The sequence below is a fragment of the Prinia subflava genome, chromosome 3, assembly GCF_021018805.1.
Source record: "Prinia subflava isolate CZ2003 ecotype Zambia chromosome 3, Cam_Psub_1.2, whole genome shotgun sequence".
Classification (NCBI taxonomy): Eukaryota; Metazoa; Chordata; class Aves; order Passeriformes; family Cisticolidae; genus Prinia; species Prinia subflava.
The window spans coordinates 74,621,061-74,637,194 of NC_086249.1; the positions used below are offsets into that span (position 1 = coordinate 74,621,061).

The window sequence follows — 16,134 nt, forward strand, 5'->3', positions numbered from 1 at the left end:
CGAGTCCAACTCCTGGCCCTGCACAGGACACCCCCAAAGGTCACACCCTGTGCCTGACAGTGCTGTCCAAATGCTTCTTGAGCTCTGTCAGGCTTGGTGCTGTGACCACTGCCCTGGAGAGCCTGTTCCAGTGCCCAACCACCCTCTGGGTGAAAATCACTTTCTTAATACCCAACATAAACCTGCCCTGGCAACTTCAGGCCATTTCCTTGTGTCTTGTTGCTAGCCAACACAAAGAACTGTGTTCTCTCCCTCCTCTTCCCTCATGAGGAAGGTGCAGACTGCGATGAGATCTCCCCTCAGTCTCCTCCTGGCAAGAAGAGATGGAGTGACTTCAGGGCCTACTCATACATCTTCCCCTCAAGGCCCCTCACCACCACTGTGTCCCTCTGGACACTCTCTAAGAGCTTTATATCTTTTCTATATTGCAGTGCCCACAACCGCACACAATATTCAAGGTGAGGCTGTCCCAGCTCAGAGCAGGGCAGGACAATCCCGTCCCTTGCCCAGCTGGTGATGCTGTGCCTGATGCACCCCAGGACAAGGTTGGCCCTCCTGCTGCCAGGGCACTGCTGGTTCATGTTCAAGTTGCCATCCACCAAGACCCCCAGATCTGCTGCTCTCCAGCATCTTGTTCCCCAGTTGGGATGCACATCCAGGGATGCCCCATCTCAGGTGTAGAATCTGGCCCTCACCCTTGTTGAAATTCATTGCCCAGCCCTCCGATTTGTCAAGATCTCTCTGCAAAGTGTCTCTGTCTTTGAGGGAGTCAACAACTCCTTCCAATTTAGTATCACTGGCAAACTTACTTAGTATCCAAAGTCATGTATGAAGATATTGAAGAGCACTGGCCCTAAAATGGAGCCCTGCCAAACTCCACCAGTGACAGATCACCAGCACGATGTAACCCCACTTACTATAACCCTTTGTGTGTGACCCATGAGCCAGTTGCTCATCCATTGCATGTGTTTATCCAGCTGAATGATGCACAGGCACGGCAATGACAGTGATGGGCCTGTAGTTACCAGGGCCATCCCTCTCGCCCTTCTTGAAAATCGGGACAACACTGATGGATGCCAACACCTTCAAAAGCATTTTCACAGGGGATCTTGCTAACTAGTTCCCTGAGCACTCTGAAGTCTGCTCTCCTCATATCCAGAGGTAAAGTTTAGATAGCACTTCTCCTCCTGCAAACAGACAATTTAAACTGGGTTGTTTTGGGATTGCTGTGGCCAAGACAGCCACCAATCACCATATCAGTCATGACACCACCCAATTAACATGATACCCACCCAATTAATAAAAAGTCAAGGAGGGCCCCTTTCCTAGTCAGCTGCCTTAATATTTGTATCAAGAAGTTATTGTCTGGGGGTTTTAGGAAGCTTCTGGACCTGTTTGTACCAGCTGTGTGGTATTATCTGTTACGATCTGGCAGGCTGAAGTCCCCCATAAAGACAAGGATGGTTGATTTAGAGGTATCCCTTAGTTCCTTAAAGAATAATTCATCAGTGTTGCCATCCTGGGTGGGTGACGTATATTAGACTCCCATGACAACATCCGCTTTGTTTGTCCCTCAGTCTTTACATTTCAAAGCAGTTTTTATCCCTATCTAATTATTTTTATCCCTATCCTAATTATGTCAATATGACTATTTTCTTACATTTTGAGTCTGACAGGTAAGACAAGAGTAAAGCATCCTGGTGCACTAACACCAGGCATTTAGGAAGGTTTTTCAAAGGAAACTACTTTTGGTTTTGAAAGCTCATATTTTAAAATTTCTGTTAGTAACTTGAGGAAATTGAGTATTTCTATATAAATTTTGAGGCATTTCAGAAATTTTGTAGAGTATTTTACTTCAAGTGCCTACTATATCTTGATCCAGGATAGGTCTGAGATAAATGGCAGTCTAATCAGTTAGGTCATGGTTGCATTTTTTACTTTGAAAATGAAACCCGGAGAATCAAAGTCCCTGTTTTATTACAATGCTTCTTACATAATAACAACTAAATGTTGTGTACCTTTGCCTAAATGCCAGCAAATGGTCTCAGTTCTGTTAGCATTTCATTGACATTCAGTCTGTGGCTTCATGTTGGCCAAAGCCAATAATAGTCCCATCTGCCAAGTCTTGCTCTACATTCCTAATTCCTTAGCTGCCAGGGAACAGGAGTCTGAGTATTGTGAGAAACTTGACTTTTGGTTAATTTGAATTTCAAACTACTAATATACATCCCCAACAAACTTATGCTGAAGGATGATTATTTGCCTCAGAGCACTTTCTCCCTTGAGCGATCAGTCAACATTTGCCTCCAGACTCCTGTCATTGCCTGCCATTAGCAAGCTCACACGTTATTCCCCAGCATCCTTATTTCTTCATGTGTAGTGGCATCACTTTACTGTTCCCAGCCTCTGTTGCTTCCCTGGTTACAGAATATGCAGAGGAGGCAGAGTTACTGATGTCTGCTTTGCACTGGTCTTTACTTACAAGACCAGCAATGGGCAGAAACTGATGCACAGGAGGGTCCACCTGAATATGAGGTTCTTTACTGTGTGGATGACCTTGCACTGGAACAGATTGTGCAGAGGGGTTGTGGAGTCCCACTCATTGGAGATATCCTGGAAGCATCAGGACACAGAATCAGAGTCACAGGGTTGGCAAAGGCTTTGGAGGTCATCCAGTCCAACACCTCTGCCAAGCAGGGTCACCTAGCGCAGGTTACACAGCAACGCAGCAAGGTGAGTTCTGAATGTCTCCAGAGACACACGATCCTGTGCGGCGTGCTCAGGCTTGAGCAGGGAAGCTGGACCAGACGCCCCAGTGTGGTCCCTTCCAACCTTACCCACTCTGCCATTCTGTTTGCCTCCGAGCTACTCATTACTAACCTTGCTCGTCTGAAACATTTAAAAGCTACTGTTTTTTAGCAATCAACAATACAGTTTGCGGATGGCCCCTCAATGCCCTAAAGAACATTTTTTTTTATTTTTTTTTAATCTCCGCATGCCGGCTGTGAGGATGCTGCGCTCCCCGTTAGCGGCTCCGCCCGCCGCGGCCCGCGCCGCTCCCCGCCCGCTGCGGGACAGGATGTCCCGCCTCCCGCCCTCTCCCGATTGGCAGGGAGCTCCCATGGCGTGCGGGGGCCGAGCTTTCCCCGGCCCCAGTAGCGGAGGAGCGAGGGAGGGATCGGCGAGCGGCTCCGCCGGCGGAGGGGTGGGGGGTGGGCGGGCGAGGGAAGGAGGGGCGAGGATTACCCGGGGCCGAGCGGGCGGCGGTGGAGCGAGGGCAGGAGCCGCCGCCGTCGCTGCCGCGGCTGCCCGGTGAGTGTGCGAGCCCCGGCAGCGCCGTGGGCTCGGGGGCAGCGGGGAGGCGGGGGCGGGAGCGCCGTGGAGCGGCGGTGGGCGGGCAGGCGGCGGGGGGAGCGCGGCCTCCGCTGCGCATCCCGGGAGCCCCGCGGGAGGGGAGGCAGGGCAGGGGCGGCCCCCGCGCCCTGTGCGGAGCCCCCTGCCCGGGCGGGGCTCTGCCTCCGCCCCGCGCCCCCCGCGCCGGGTGAGAGCCGCGGCTGGCGGCCTCAGGGGCGGTGACGGCGGGACGTGAGCGCGGGGGTGGGATGCTCCCGGGAGAGGGGGAGCCCCGGGCTGGGCCGCCGCCGGGAGGAGGGGGTGCGAGTGACCCTGATAATCGCTTTATGTTGGCCTGCGGCTTGCGTAATCTGCGATCAATTATTTATTTCATGCACCACTTACGGGGCTGAGGGGCAGCGTTAAGGCCTTTGGTGTGGCTCGGTGCAGCAGAAGGGAGGCTTCCTTCCCGCGGGTGTGATAGGGAAGGGATGTGGGGGCTTTTTTATAGGTTTAGGTAGTATTCCTAATGCGTGTTCCTCTCCCCGTGCGAATTCAGGGGATGTGAACCAGCGAGCTTCTTCTTCATGATACATTTTTAAAGATCAAGTGGAAGCCGTCCTAGTCTGAACAAAAATAACCTTCTGTGGTTTACTTCATGTGCTAGATTGTCTTTTTAATATTTTTTTTTCCACCGCTCATTCTGTGGCAGGTTGGGCTGCTCAGCCAGCCTGGAGAGAAGGCTGAAGAAGGAAACATGTCTTCTGATTCTTTTTGTCTGTCTGCTCAAGCAAGGTTTGACTCCAAATGGTTGAAGACAGACTTGCAGGTAAGGAGTTTGATGGTCATATTGCATTGTAACCTTTCAGGTGCCCATCAAGGATGCTTTTAGTCCGAAAAGCTGGCAAGTAGAAGACTGCAGCTCTTGAGATAGTGTATAGGTTTTCCCAAGTATGCTGATTTATAAGTGGTGTAGAAACACTAAGTTATTTTGAGCTGCAAATAGATCTGCATTTTCAGTCCAGTCCCTTCTGCTTAGAAAAAAGCTGGGCTACATATGTATGTTATCTTTGCTGAGTGCCAAAGCCCATAACAGAGTATGTGGCATTTCTGCTAGAACTATAAATTCTTATTTAAGCTGTTGCTAAATGTCTTGCCTGCATATGAGCTAGCATTTTCAATGCACAGGAGAACTGAAGTGGAAGGCGATGGCAATGTAATTTATATTTTGAAGAATACAAATTAGATTTTGCTGTAGTTGTTTGCATTATGAGTTGATGGTTCCTTTAAATTTTGTCCTTTTTGAAGGGAGTTAATTTTTTGTCAAAGGTACAACGTTGAAATGGAAGTGATCTTCATTGAAATATGTCAGTATTTGGTGAAAGTTTTCTTCTAGCTTAGATTTCTTCATTTAGCAAAGTTGTGTGATACAGAGAGGATATTAACGTGTTTTCCCAATTCAGGTTTTACAGTTAAATGGAAAATATAGAGAAATAGAGTAGTTTGGGTCAGTAATATTTGTTTTAGATGAAATGAGTAACTAGATTAAGTCCTTGTCTCTTCACCCTTCTTTAACCAGATGTTGCATATAGATCCCTTACTTTGAATAACCTTTCCAAGTTTCAATACAAAACTGAAATTCTTTTTGGGATGGGCCAGCCAGTGTAATTCTTTTGTTACTGTTAATGATAGTGCTGCTGAAAAACTCTTAAAAATTCCTTCTTTGTTACTTTATCCCAGATTATCTGCTGATGGTCTACATGCTTGAGTTGAGTTGTTCTTATGGTTAGACACGGATTTTTCCCCATGCAGTTGTGATTCAAAAACAGCCTTTCTCCAGTATTTTACATCAAACAAGATAAATTGGAATCAGAAGTGACAGATATAGCCTAAGAGGTTCCATTATTCAGTAGATCTTGAATGTAAATGCTGTGGATTGACAGGGCTTGCTCTTGATTTGGCTAGATTAATTCTGTTTTCATCTTTTGTTCCTACCAAAGTAAAAGTTTTAATTTAAAGCCAGATGTTTTCTCTAATGTAGTAAGTAAAGGTGCTACACAGCATTTTGGAGAAAAGCATGTTAATAAATATAGAAATTTTTTTTGTTTTCAGAAGGGTGGCTTTTAGATTACAAGTATATTGCTTCAATGGTTGTTGAATACAGGAAAATTTATCTGAAAAAGTGGCAACCTTTGTTTATTACACCTGCTGACTATGCATTTTTTTCTTCTGTATTACGTGAGATGAAAAATGTGACTGTGCATGTGATTTATCAGATTTTTCCTTTTTTGTACTGCCTTTTTTCTACATTCCTTTTTCTTCCTATTTATTTAAACTTTTGGTAGGATGGTTTCAGTTGTCATCCAAAGTTTTAAGGGTTGTTTTCAGTTGTGTGTGTAAATGCAACAAAATATTTGGGATTTATGAGACTGTAGTTTAGTTAATGTGTTACAGAATTCCTTTTAATAATAACAGTCTTCATTTGCAGCATGTTTCTATGAATAAATGCTCTTACACAAATTCTTTATGAGTAATAACAAGTTAGACTCTAGTAGCCAGAGTACTCCTTTTTCTTCTCTTCCAATCAAGCTGTAGTCAAAATAATGAGAATAAAGAAATAAGAGAACAGTAATGATTTGTGATGTGCTGGAGGCAAACATCACTTCTCTGGAATCTGAAGACAAGCCAGGTCTCCTGGGTATAATATCATTTTCTTATTAGGTTACCTGTTTTTGGTATTACACAGGTCCTCATCACAGAACTCTTAATTGGATGTGTGTGTTCAGTATTTTGAAAAATTGAGCAGGTGAATCTTGAGTAGCATCTTTTAGTGTATTAAATGACAGATGTCTTCTGTAAAAGAAAGGGTGTTTTGGCTCTGGAGAATTTTTCTACTACATGAAGGATTATTTTGACCACTGGTTGACAAGCATGATCTAGCTGTGTGTGGTTATTTTTTTAATAGGTATAATTCTGTGTGTTAATCCTTTAAGTTCTATGTGTACTGAATATGTAGATTTCTTACTGTGCATGTTTTTACTGGCTCAGCTGTAGAAGAGCCCTGTTGGTGTTCAAGAGACTGTCGGCAGGAATTGGAAAGGTGAACACAGCACTATGAGAGGGTGAAGAAGACACACTGAATTTATGTAAAGGGATTAGGATGACTACAAATTGTTTGGAATTGGACCCTGGAACTCTTCACTTTGCAGCTACATTTTTAACTTCTCAGTGTACAGTATTTCAAGAATGAGTAGGTGACAGTCCTTGAAGAAACGGAATTATTCTGGGGAATTACCTTAGGAGAAATACAGAGCCAGATTAGTTTTTAAAATAAATTGTGCTGCTGCAAAATTTGGGATGTGTAGCTAGGATTGGAATTAAAATGGTTTCATTTGGTGGCCTAGTAGTCTCTAAAGTACTTTTTATTTACTTTTTTCCTTTTGTCAGAGAGTTTGTTCTTTAGACTTGATAACTGGCAGTTACTGTAGATTAAGCCAATGAAATCTCTCTGAAAATGATCGTGTTCTTTTTTGTTTTAGCTCAAGAAGATGTTACATGAATAATATAATACACAATGTTCTAGTACTATTGGCATTAATAAGTATTATATTTTGGTATTAATACAATAAGAAAAGAATGACACGTGGATTGGAGCCTGGCTTGTGTTTAATCACCTGTGCATGTCACCGTTACAGCTGGTGTCCAGGCCAAATTTAAATGTCCTTACTCAGTTTGGGGATGTCACTGCTGTGAGACAAAAGCAGTGTGATGTAGCATGTTAGTACTGCTCTTAAGTGAATAGCAAAGGCATAAGTCCTTTTGTAGTGGCAGTGAGCCTCTGGCCTGCAAGCTTACCTGACGTGGTGTGAAATGTTAATGGAACTGTATCTTCACGATATTTTTTGCTTACATTAATTTTTCTGAAACTGAACAGTACTATTTTAGGAAGCTAAAGTGCTCTACAAAGATGCAAATGCAACCTGTAACTGCTCCATGTCTTTTTACAAGCATTGTAGTTATTTGTATGATTTACGGCTGCTAGCGTAATTTTGAAATGCTCAGAAACATTTATTTTACTTAAAAAAAATCTAAATTTCCTGGTGGAGCAAATAAGATACTCTGCTATCTGAAAAAACAAACTGTTACAACAGCTGAAAAATCGAGGTAGTTCAGCTGAATATGAGAATATCAGTATACAGTATGTAGTATGTTCTCCTATGACGTGTCAGTAGGTTGTGTGTAACACAACCATTAATAAAATAGTCCTATGAAGCTATAAAATAGGTGGATTTTAGTGCAGGCCACTTTTTCATGTGTTATTCTTAATACAGTTACTTGAAAAGTTAGTGGATTATTTCAGTTTCTAAGCTATTTATTTAGATTTGAATTAATACATTGAAAACACCTACCTACTGATAACTATTACTTGTAGAAACCATCACATTTATAGCAAACACTGTGTGTAATGGGAGATTGTGTTTCAGTGACTCTTCCTAAGGAAGACATCATTTTTTATAGAAAGGGAAGATTAAAATTGTTTACTTAAACCTAGGTACCTAGTTTGTGGAATCAAACTGTGCTTAAAATAAGTCTGATTAAATAGATGTACTGTACAACTAAATTAGAATCTTATGCAGAGACCTTTAATTAGTGATGGATGAATAACTAAAAACTAGAATTGCTGTGAGCTAATGGGATGCATGTGTGTGTTCAAATGGAGTTTAATTAGGCTGCTTATTCTGGATCCTGTGGAGAGCTGTTGTGCTTAATAGCAGGAATTAGAGGGAACAACTTTCATTTTCCTGTAGTATAGATAAAAACTTTAGGCAACAGTCAAGGTGCAGGAACTTTCTGCAAGAGGAATATGAGGCATTCCCATCAGTTTTCATTGAGTTCATGGTTGGCAGACTATTTCTGTCATTATCTTTTGCTACAGAGATGAAAATGAGGGTTTTTTTTAAAATGAAATAGCCACCTTTAAGAGTTGCATTGGTTAGAAATCTTTTTACCCTTACTTCAAAGTTACATTTGTAATTTTGATTTTCTTGAAAATCCCACTCTTCCAACATTTAGATCAGTGTCTTCACTTGTGAGAACATTATGTGAAGAAATGAAGTCTTGGCTATTAAAAGCAAGAAGTTGGTGAAAGTTCCCTTCTCTGTCTTTTGGTTTCCTGTTAATCTTTTTCTTTGTTTTGGTTTTCTGATCAAAAAAATGAAGGGCTTTTTTGGAAGTTCTTGCTTTGTGAACTGCAAATGAGAACTCCTTTGTATTTTAAGGAAGCGAACTTTGTGATAGCAATTTTTAGAAGTTATTTAAAAAATGAAGTAATGCTGTCTCTCTAAAATAAGTGATTTCCAGATGGAGGAACAGACACTATATGTGGTGTGATAGGTTAGAGAAATTATATTTAACACACAGCTTCAAATATTTGGGTTCAGACAGAGCTATTCTTCAGATGCATAGTTTCTAGGTTTGAAGGAATTGCATAATTTTTCTTTGTGTGTGACTATGAACTGGTAACATTTTCAGCAAGTGGAAGACCAGCACCCTGCTATTATGAGGACATTTCTAGTTTAACCTCAAATATTTTGAAGTAATGTGAAGCTGGTGAACTTTTCTGACTTTGCTCTCTGAGCTTTTGAGCCCTGTGTTTAGGTCTAGTGATGTTGCACTGTGCTCTGCATAGGTGTGATAAGCAGCTGTGCTTTCAGGGCATGCTTCGTTCAGCAGGGAAGGAAGGAAGCTAGGACAAAATACTAAGACAACAATTGAAAAGGAAACACAAATTGAATGGATTCAAAAAAGCAAAAAACAAAAGAGAGACTTAGGAAAGGACTTATTGTTCTGTGATTTTTTTCGCTACTACTGGGCTGAAAATGTTTTTCGCTTCAGTATTTTTTCTAACAAGAAAAGTTTTTTCATGTAGTCTTTAAAATACAGGCAGTGGCTAATGTAAAAATAACTGAATAGAAGAACAGATTCTCCGCTACCCTTGGCAATTCTGAGGTGAAGATTATTTAAGTAGCTTATATTTTAAATCCATATTGATGTTCTGTGGTTATGAAGTCAGTTTCTTAAATTTCCAGTGCAGTTATATAATCAGGAATTCTACCTGAGTCAGTGCTCATCTTTTTGTGTCATTTTATTTTCCTGACTTCCTTTTCCTTGAGTTGAAGTTAACTTTTATGAAGGCTTCTATGCTTTCTGCAGGGAAGTTTATGAAACCGCATTGAGAACATAATCTAATATACTACATAGAGTTTGTCTAATTAAAATAGCTGATTTCAAAACAAAATCAGAGCTGCTGATTATTCTTAAAATAACTTAGTGAAAGCAAAATTGTAGCAGTGCTTTGAGAATTCTCAGGAGCTTACCCAGTTATGGTTGCAAGATTTAATTTTTCTGGAATGGAAGGAAATGTTAACACCAGTGTCTTATTGTCTTGAGTTGATGGGAATGGACAGGAATTTCACAGCCAGCCCTGTTGGAGGTTGGCAGCAGCATATGTCAGCAACCAAACTAGATACCCCTTGAACTTAATCAGATGTTCTACCAGACAGAATAAATTACAGTTCTACTGCAGAGATAAGATTAACAAAAGATTAGAGTAGAGGCAACCTAGTTTACAGAAGAAATTCACTTTGAAGTCTCCTTAGGCCCTTGTGTTTTGAGTTTGGGATAAGTGAGCAAGGCTGAGCCTTGGGTCTGCGTGGGAAGTGTGGATTTGTTGAGATAGATGGCTTTCAAGTGCAGGGATCAAGACATGGTCTGGAGATGAGAAAGTGTGACAAATGATGGAAGAGGCTTGGGGTTTCTGAAGGTGACATGCGTAGGAGATGGGGGTTGAGAAGAGGTCAGTAGATGTCATGGGAAAGGACAAGGGGGATTTTTAGCACAGGGAGTGAGTAGGAGGATTAAGAACATGGGCCAAAGTTCAAGGCTGTGGATAGTAGTAATGGAGTATAGAGCTGCTGTTGTCCTGGTCTTTGGAAGGAAGCATGTAAGTGGTAGGGCAAGCAGGGCCTGGAGGGGGAGATTTACAGAGGATACAGTGCTGGTACGGTTGTCAGTTGCAAAAGTTCAGTGAAAACTTCATTATTCCTAATTTGTTAACTTATTAAGTTCATCCCTTTAAGCATTTACAAATGAAGTTACTAAATTATTAGAGGGAAAGATGCTCATATGAGTCAAACAGTGTAGTGAGAGAGATTTTACAAAGTGCAAGTAGCTGCTCTTGTGTTTGGAACTCCAGTACATCAGGAACAATGAAGACACCAAGTGTGTTTTTCTTCTCTTGCACTGTACCACCAATTGCCTTGTGAATATTCTTGACATAATTTAGAGGAAGAAATACTTTTTTTCTTTTCTTTGCTTCCCTTCCCCTTCCCCTTCCCCTTCCCCTTCCCCTTCCCCTTCCCCTTCCCCTTCCCCTTCCCCTTCCCCTTCCCCTTCCCCTTCCCCTTCCCCTTCCCCTTCCCCTTCCCCTTCCCCTTCCCCTTCCCCTTCCCCTTCCCCTTCCCCTTCCCCTTCCCCTTCCCCTTCCCCTTCCCCTTCCCCTTCCCCTTCCCCTTCCCCTTCCCCTTCCCCTTCCCCTTCCCCTTCCCCTTCCCCTTCCCCTTCCCCTTCCCCTTCCCCTTCCCCTTCCCCTTCCCCTTCCCCTTCCCCTTCCCCTTCCCCTTCCCCTTCCCCTTCCCCTTCCCCTTCCCCTTCCCCTTCCCCTTCCCCTTCCCCTTCCCCTTCCCTTTTTTGAAAGCAGAAGCCAGAGAAATCTTTTCAGATTTGTTCTGAACAAAGTTTCAGTTCTCTAGTTTGAACACTGAGATGTGTTGATAGAGTCTTTATGAATGACTGAATGTGAGAGGTATCTGTGGGAGCAAAGGAAGAAAGTCATAAAGTACTGTAGGAAGAAAAAATACAGGATTGGGCAGTTAAAGCAGACACTTGACTTTTCTACTACACAGTTGAGTGTTATCTTCAGCTGCAAGTTTCACAGGGTCACAAATGTTTGAGGTTGGAAGGGACGACCTCTGGACGTCATCTGGCCCAACTCCTCTGTTCAGGCAGGGCCACCTAGAGTCCAGTGTCCAGGTCCACGTTTAGATGTCTTCTGAATATCTCCAAGAATCAGGAATCTACAGCCTCCCTGGGCACCTTGTGCCAGTGCTTGGTCACTCTCTCACAGAGAAAATGTGTTTCAATTTATAGTCACTCCCGCTGATCCTGTCACTGGGTACCACTGAGCAAAGCCTGGATCCATCTTTTTTACACCTTCCATTCAAATTTCATATATATACATATATATACATATATATATCTTTTGTGTCAGCCACTCCTCCCCATTTCTGTTGGCTAAAAGAAATATTTCTCTTAAGAGAGCTGTGAGTTTTCTATTATGATTATGTAATTTTGAGATCATGAAAATAAAACTGCTTAAATAATTTATCACTTAAAAACTCAGACTTTTCTTTCACTTTTGGTTAATATATATAGAAAATAGGAGATAAGTGCTGAATATTGAGTGGATTAGTAGTCATTTTGTTACAGCTGAAGTTAGGTTGCCCTCCGTGAATTGGTTGTAAATACTGTTTCTTCATGATCTGTTCTGTTTGTTTCTTTGATTATTGCTGTAAAGTCAGTCCAGTGGTTTTTTACTTTCAAACTTGTCTCCTTTTTCCCTTCCCCCAACACAGTTACTGCTGACAAAATGTTAATTACAACATAAGTAGTAGGCAAAATTGTTTATCTGAAGGCTGCTTATGGTATTTGGAGAAGGAGGTAGAACTCTGTGACCTGTAGTCTTGGTGGTTCCTCTATCTTTTTGCAACATACCAAGAAAGTTACTTTGATAAGACTTTGAACCAAACCCAAGGCCAAAGAAATTTTGTTTACTTTTTCAGTTTTTAGTTGCATGAAAGGGTTCAGTGAACTTTGTGCCATGTAAAAGGATTAGAGATTTAAGTGGAGAAAACAATTCCTGATTCTGCTTTATATGAATGCTTTCAAAAGTAATAAGTAAGTTTTCTGAAATAGAAAACAGTGCTACATTATGAAGAATCTGGCATTCAAAGCCTGGAGAATTTTAGATTCTATGGGCTGTGAGAATAATTTTCCATACCAAGGTGATCTGAGAATGTAAAGTAAAATGTGTGAAAATGAAAGTTTATTAGAGAAAGATCTTTAATTTGAGAAAACTGTAATTTATCATGCAACCCACCTGGAGGGTTGCCTCACTTGCACCTTTTTGAGCTTGTATTTTACCATAGGTTAGCTTTAACAGGTGAAAATTTAAAAAAAATCGTCTATCACCACTCCAAGAACCAAAATCAGTGAAACAGCTGTTTTGCTATTTTACACAAGAAAAAAACTATGAAAAGTAAATTCCCTAGGTGCCCCACTGAAGTATATGAACACATCTAAAGAAGGAAAAAGTGAACATCATTTATTGTTGAAATATTCCATAGACTAGGAACAATCAAGAAAATCAGTTAATGGCAAATGATTTTTTTATTGTTGAAATGCAACTTCAGTTATTTCAAATTTTTAAAAAATTAAGCCAAATGTAAAGCTCTTAGCAAGCCATAAATATTTGCAAAAGCTCTTTGTGCTGTTTAACACTGAAGAACAGGGACTGTACCTTTCAGTAAAGCATGGTCAGAGTTTGATTCTGATGCTGTACAGTTGATAAATCACAGATAAGGTGAATAATGTCTAGCCCACACTGCATGATTCTGCCTCTGATCAGGCAATAGTAAGTGACAGACATGCACAGTGTGTCAACTCATATTTTGTGCTAGAAGAAGAATTACTGAAATCATTAATACGTGTTGGAGTGGATTTCTGAAGTATGCAATATGAAGTCAATAAATTACTGTGGCCATTTAGTGTGTTACAGTGATGTGAAAGCATAGGACTTGTCTTTTAATTTGTGTTGACTGAGATGAGCTGGAGAAGTGAATGTCTTCCCTGCTGGTGGGTGTGTCTCTTAAAACCTGTAATCCTTAATCCTTACGATGTATTTTATTTGGAGCTGTTTCCTCGGGACAAGTGGACTTCTGTGTAGTGGTAAACATTTTATGGCAGTTGTTGTAAGCCACATCTTTGTATTACTTCCCAGCTAAAACACTTTGGATTTGAATGCTAGTTACATAACACAAAGATGCTTCTGAATAAGCTTTCAGTGGGTATTTTGTTTTTGATTGGTTTTGTTTTGTTTGTTTTTGTGGTGTTGGTTGGTTTTTTTTCTTTTTTCTTTTTTTTTTTTTCAATATGGTCCACTGCACCACTTTGGTATGCAGAAAGTATTCTGTTTTTCAGTTTCATGTCGTGCCCTCCTCCCTTGTGCTATGCAATTGTGAATTAAAGCCTGGTTATTATGGAGTTCACTTGGGATGTAGATACCTGTTTTGCAGCATTTTATAAAGCAAAGAACAACATCCATGGGAGAAAAGTTATCCTGGTCATTAGGATTCTCCAAGGGAGATCCAAATTCCTAAATCATTAAGAGACTTGTGTTACAGCCAGTACTTTTGTGAGTGGTTCCAGCTAGCAGAGTCTATGTTCTGTTGCCAGTATTTGTCCTCTTGAACACAAAGTGTGTTGGGAACTGACCTGGGCTGAGGCAGCCCTTTGCTCTTCCTCTGGGTGCAGCAGGTTTTAGGCTTGATCCATTTCACAGTCTGCTTCTTCATGGGAGAGGAGGCATTGTAGCAGTTGGAAAGAGGAGGGAGGGTTGTGAGAGATGCTTTGCACAGCAGGACCAGATTGAACTGGCTGAATTAATTTACAAATCTGTGCCTTGATGTCATCCTGGTTAAGATGCCCAGTTGCTGGTTGGCGAGGGGACTGTGTGCTTCTGTGTCTTGAGACTTTATGCAGCTTGACTTTGAATAGCTTTTGCTGAAGAGAAAAAGGACACCTCACGCCCTCTCCCTCCCTCCCAGCCCCCAAGTGATGTCATCTTGAATGGGTGGATAGTTCTGAGGTGACCAAATCCATGGTTTTGATGAGAATTTTTCACCAAAAAAAAATTTATTTTGATGGACTTGAACCTATCTAAAATTTACCATTTTGCACTTTTAGCCTGAAAGTAGCATATCTAGACTATCAGAGATTCTGAAGATTATTAAATCCTTACCATATACACACAGTCTCATTTCCAATGAGATGGTAGATGTATTTTCTTTCTTCTGCTTATAAAAATGATGTATAAAATCAGATGTGTTTTAAGTGTTAGCTGAAGTTGCCTTGAGAGGAAAGTGTGTGTAACTGTGTATAATGTATTATTTTTAACAGCTTGCTTTTACACGAGATGGACTTTGTGGCTTGTGGAATGAAATGGTAAAAGATGGAGAGATTGTATATCCTGGAACAGAATTAATACAGAGTGGTGAACTACCTCCAAGAAAAGGTATGAATCTGAAAATGTCTTTTAATTTTTTCTTTTTTTTTTTCTTTCATTGTGATGATGAAAATGGACTTCAGCTTCCATACTGTCACAGAACTTTAGTTTATCATCACCTGTCTATAGAATTTGCAGGTGTTAATGCTTTGAATTAAATACAATTGAAAGTGATTTCTTAAAAGTGTACAGAAAGCTAATGAAGGCTTAAATCTGTTCCAGCCTTGTGAAATTTAACTTCATAACTAGGCATGTTATTATGAGAGAGGCTTGGCAGTGTCTTTTTGTTTGGTATGCTTGGTGTGTTTACAGTTGAAGCCTTTGTTTAAAGGAAGTGGACTGAGGAATGGAATAAAGCTGATACTGCTATTTCTCATTTTGTTTACAATCTTCAGAAAGTAACTGAAAGGTCAGCTTAAAAACTGTCCACAATCTGCCTGAGAATGTAGTGCATGGGGTTTTTTTGTTTTGTTTTCTGTTTGTTTAAAAGTTTTCCAGTGTACTTGAGAGCAGTTCTAACACTGCAAATACTGCAAATGGCTGAGTAATACATCTGTTTAGAGAGATTACTTGAGTAGGGGTAGATTTTGGTTTATGATGGGCAATGCTGGAATAGGGTGATTCTGCTCTTGCCTTTTTTTCATCTTGACCACAAAAGTGGTGCTCTTTGGACTCCTTACTGAACAGAAAATTAATCTGGTCAAAAAGGAAAATATTTGTTTCCTGATCTGGCTGAAATGGACTCACCAAATGGCCACATTGGTTTTGTTAGTCATTTGTAAGATTCCCAGATAAATGAGGAGCTGGGTAGGATTACTGCCTTTGGTAACAGTGAACTGTTATTTTAGCATCTATTACTTCCTGAACTGTACTGTGTGATAGAGATGATACTTCAAACCAATAATGCTCAATTACTCAAGACAATTTTTTCATACCTATAGTATGCCTCCTTTAAAAATAGGAGGAATGGATGTGTTTTTGACTAGAGGAGGTAATGTCTACAGAAAGTAAGATACAATAAAATATTTATGAGAAAAGAATGAATTATACATTTACTTATCAAGAGTATAAGCTTTATAGGTTATTAGTTGGTGGCATGCTGTAGCAAAAATCAGGTTATGCTCCTGACTGTTTCAGAGTTAGAAAACTTTGTCATCCCTATGCTGCTGGCCCTTTGGAATATTATTGTTGACACTGGCTGAAAATACAGCTGATCTTATCAGAAAGGCTACTACAAAGCTGCTCGTAAAATGAGGGGAGGTAGTGTAATGTTTTGTTCTTTGGATTGGCTAGTTCCATGTTTATTAATAAAAGGCATTGTAAACTTGATGCAATAAAGGGAAGGATTGCCTCCTAAAGGAATTGTAGGAAGCACTTTCCTGTTCACTGACAGCTCATGG

At 40.9% G+C, this 16,134-nt stretch overlaps 1 protein-coding gene across 2 annotated transcripts in view; it reads left to right on the forward strand.

The window, feature by feature from the left end:
• The first annotated feature begins 3,211 nt into the window (after positions 1-3,211).
• The window catches only part of HERC2 (HECT and RLD domain containing E3 ubiquitin protein ligase 2), a 102,339-nt gene continuing 89,416 nt past the window's right edge, over positions 3,212-16,134 (forward strand). For both annotated transcript variants that reach the window (XM_063392512.1, XM_063392513.1), the window contains exons 1-3: positions 3,212-3,312; positions 4,046-4,162; positions 14,629-14,743. In XM_063392512.1, the coding sequence (XP_063248582.1) occupies positions 4,091-4,162; positions 14,629-14,743 (187 nt within the window). In that variant the 5' untranslated portion in view covers positions 3,212-3,312; positions 4,046-4,090. The remainder of the gene's footprint in view (positions 3,313-4,045; positions 4,163-14,628; positions 14,744-16,134) is intronic.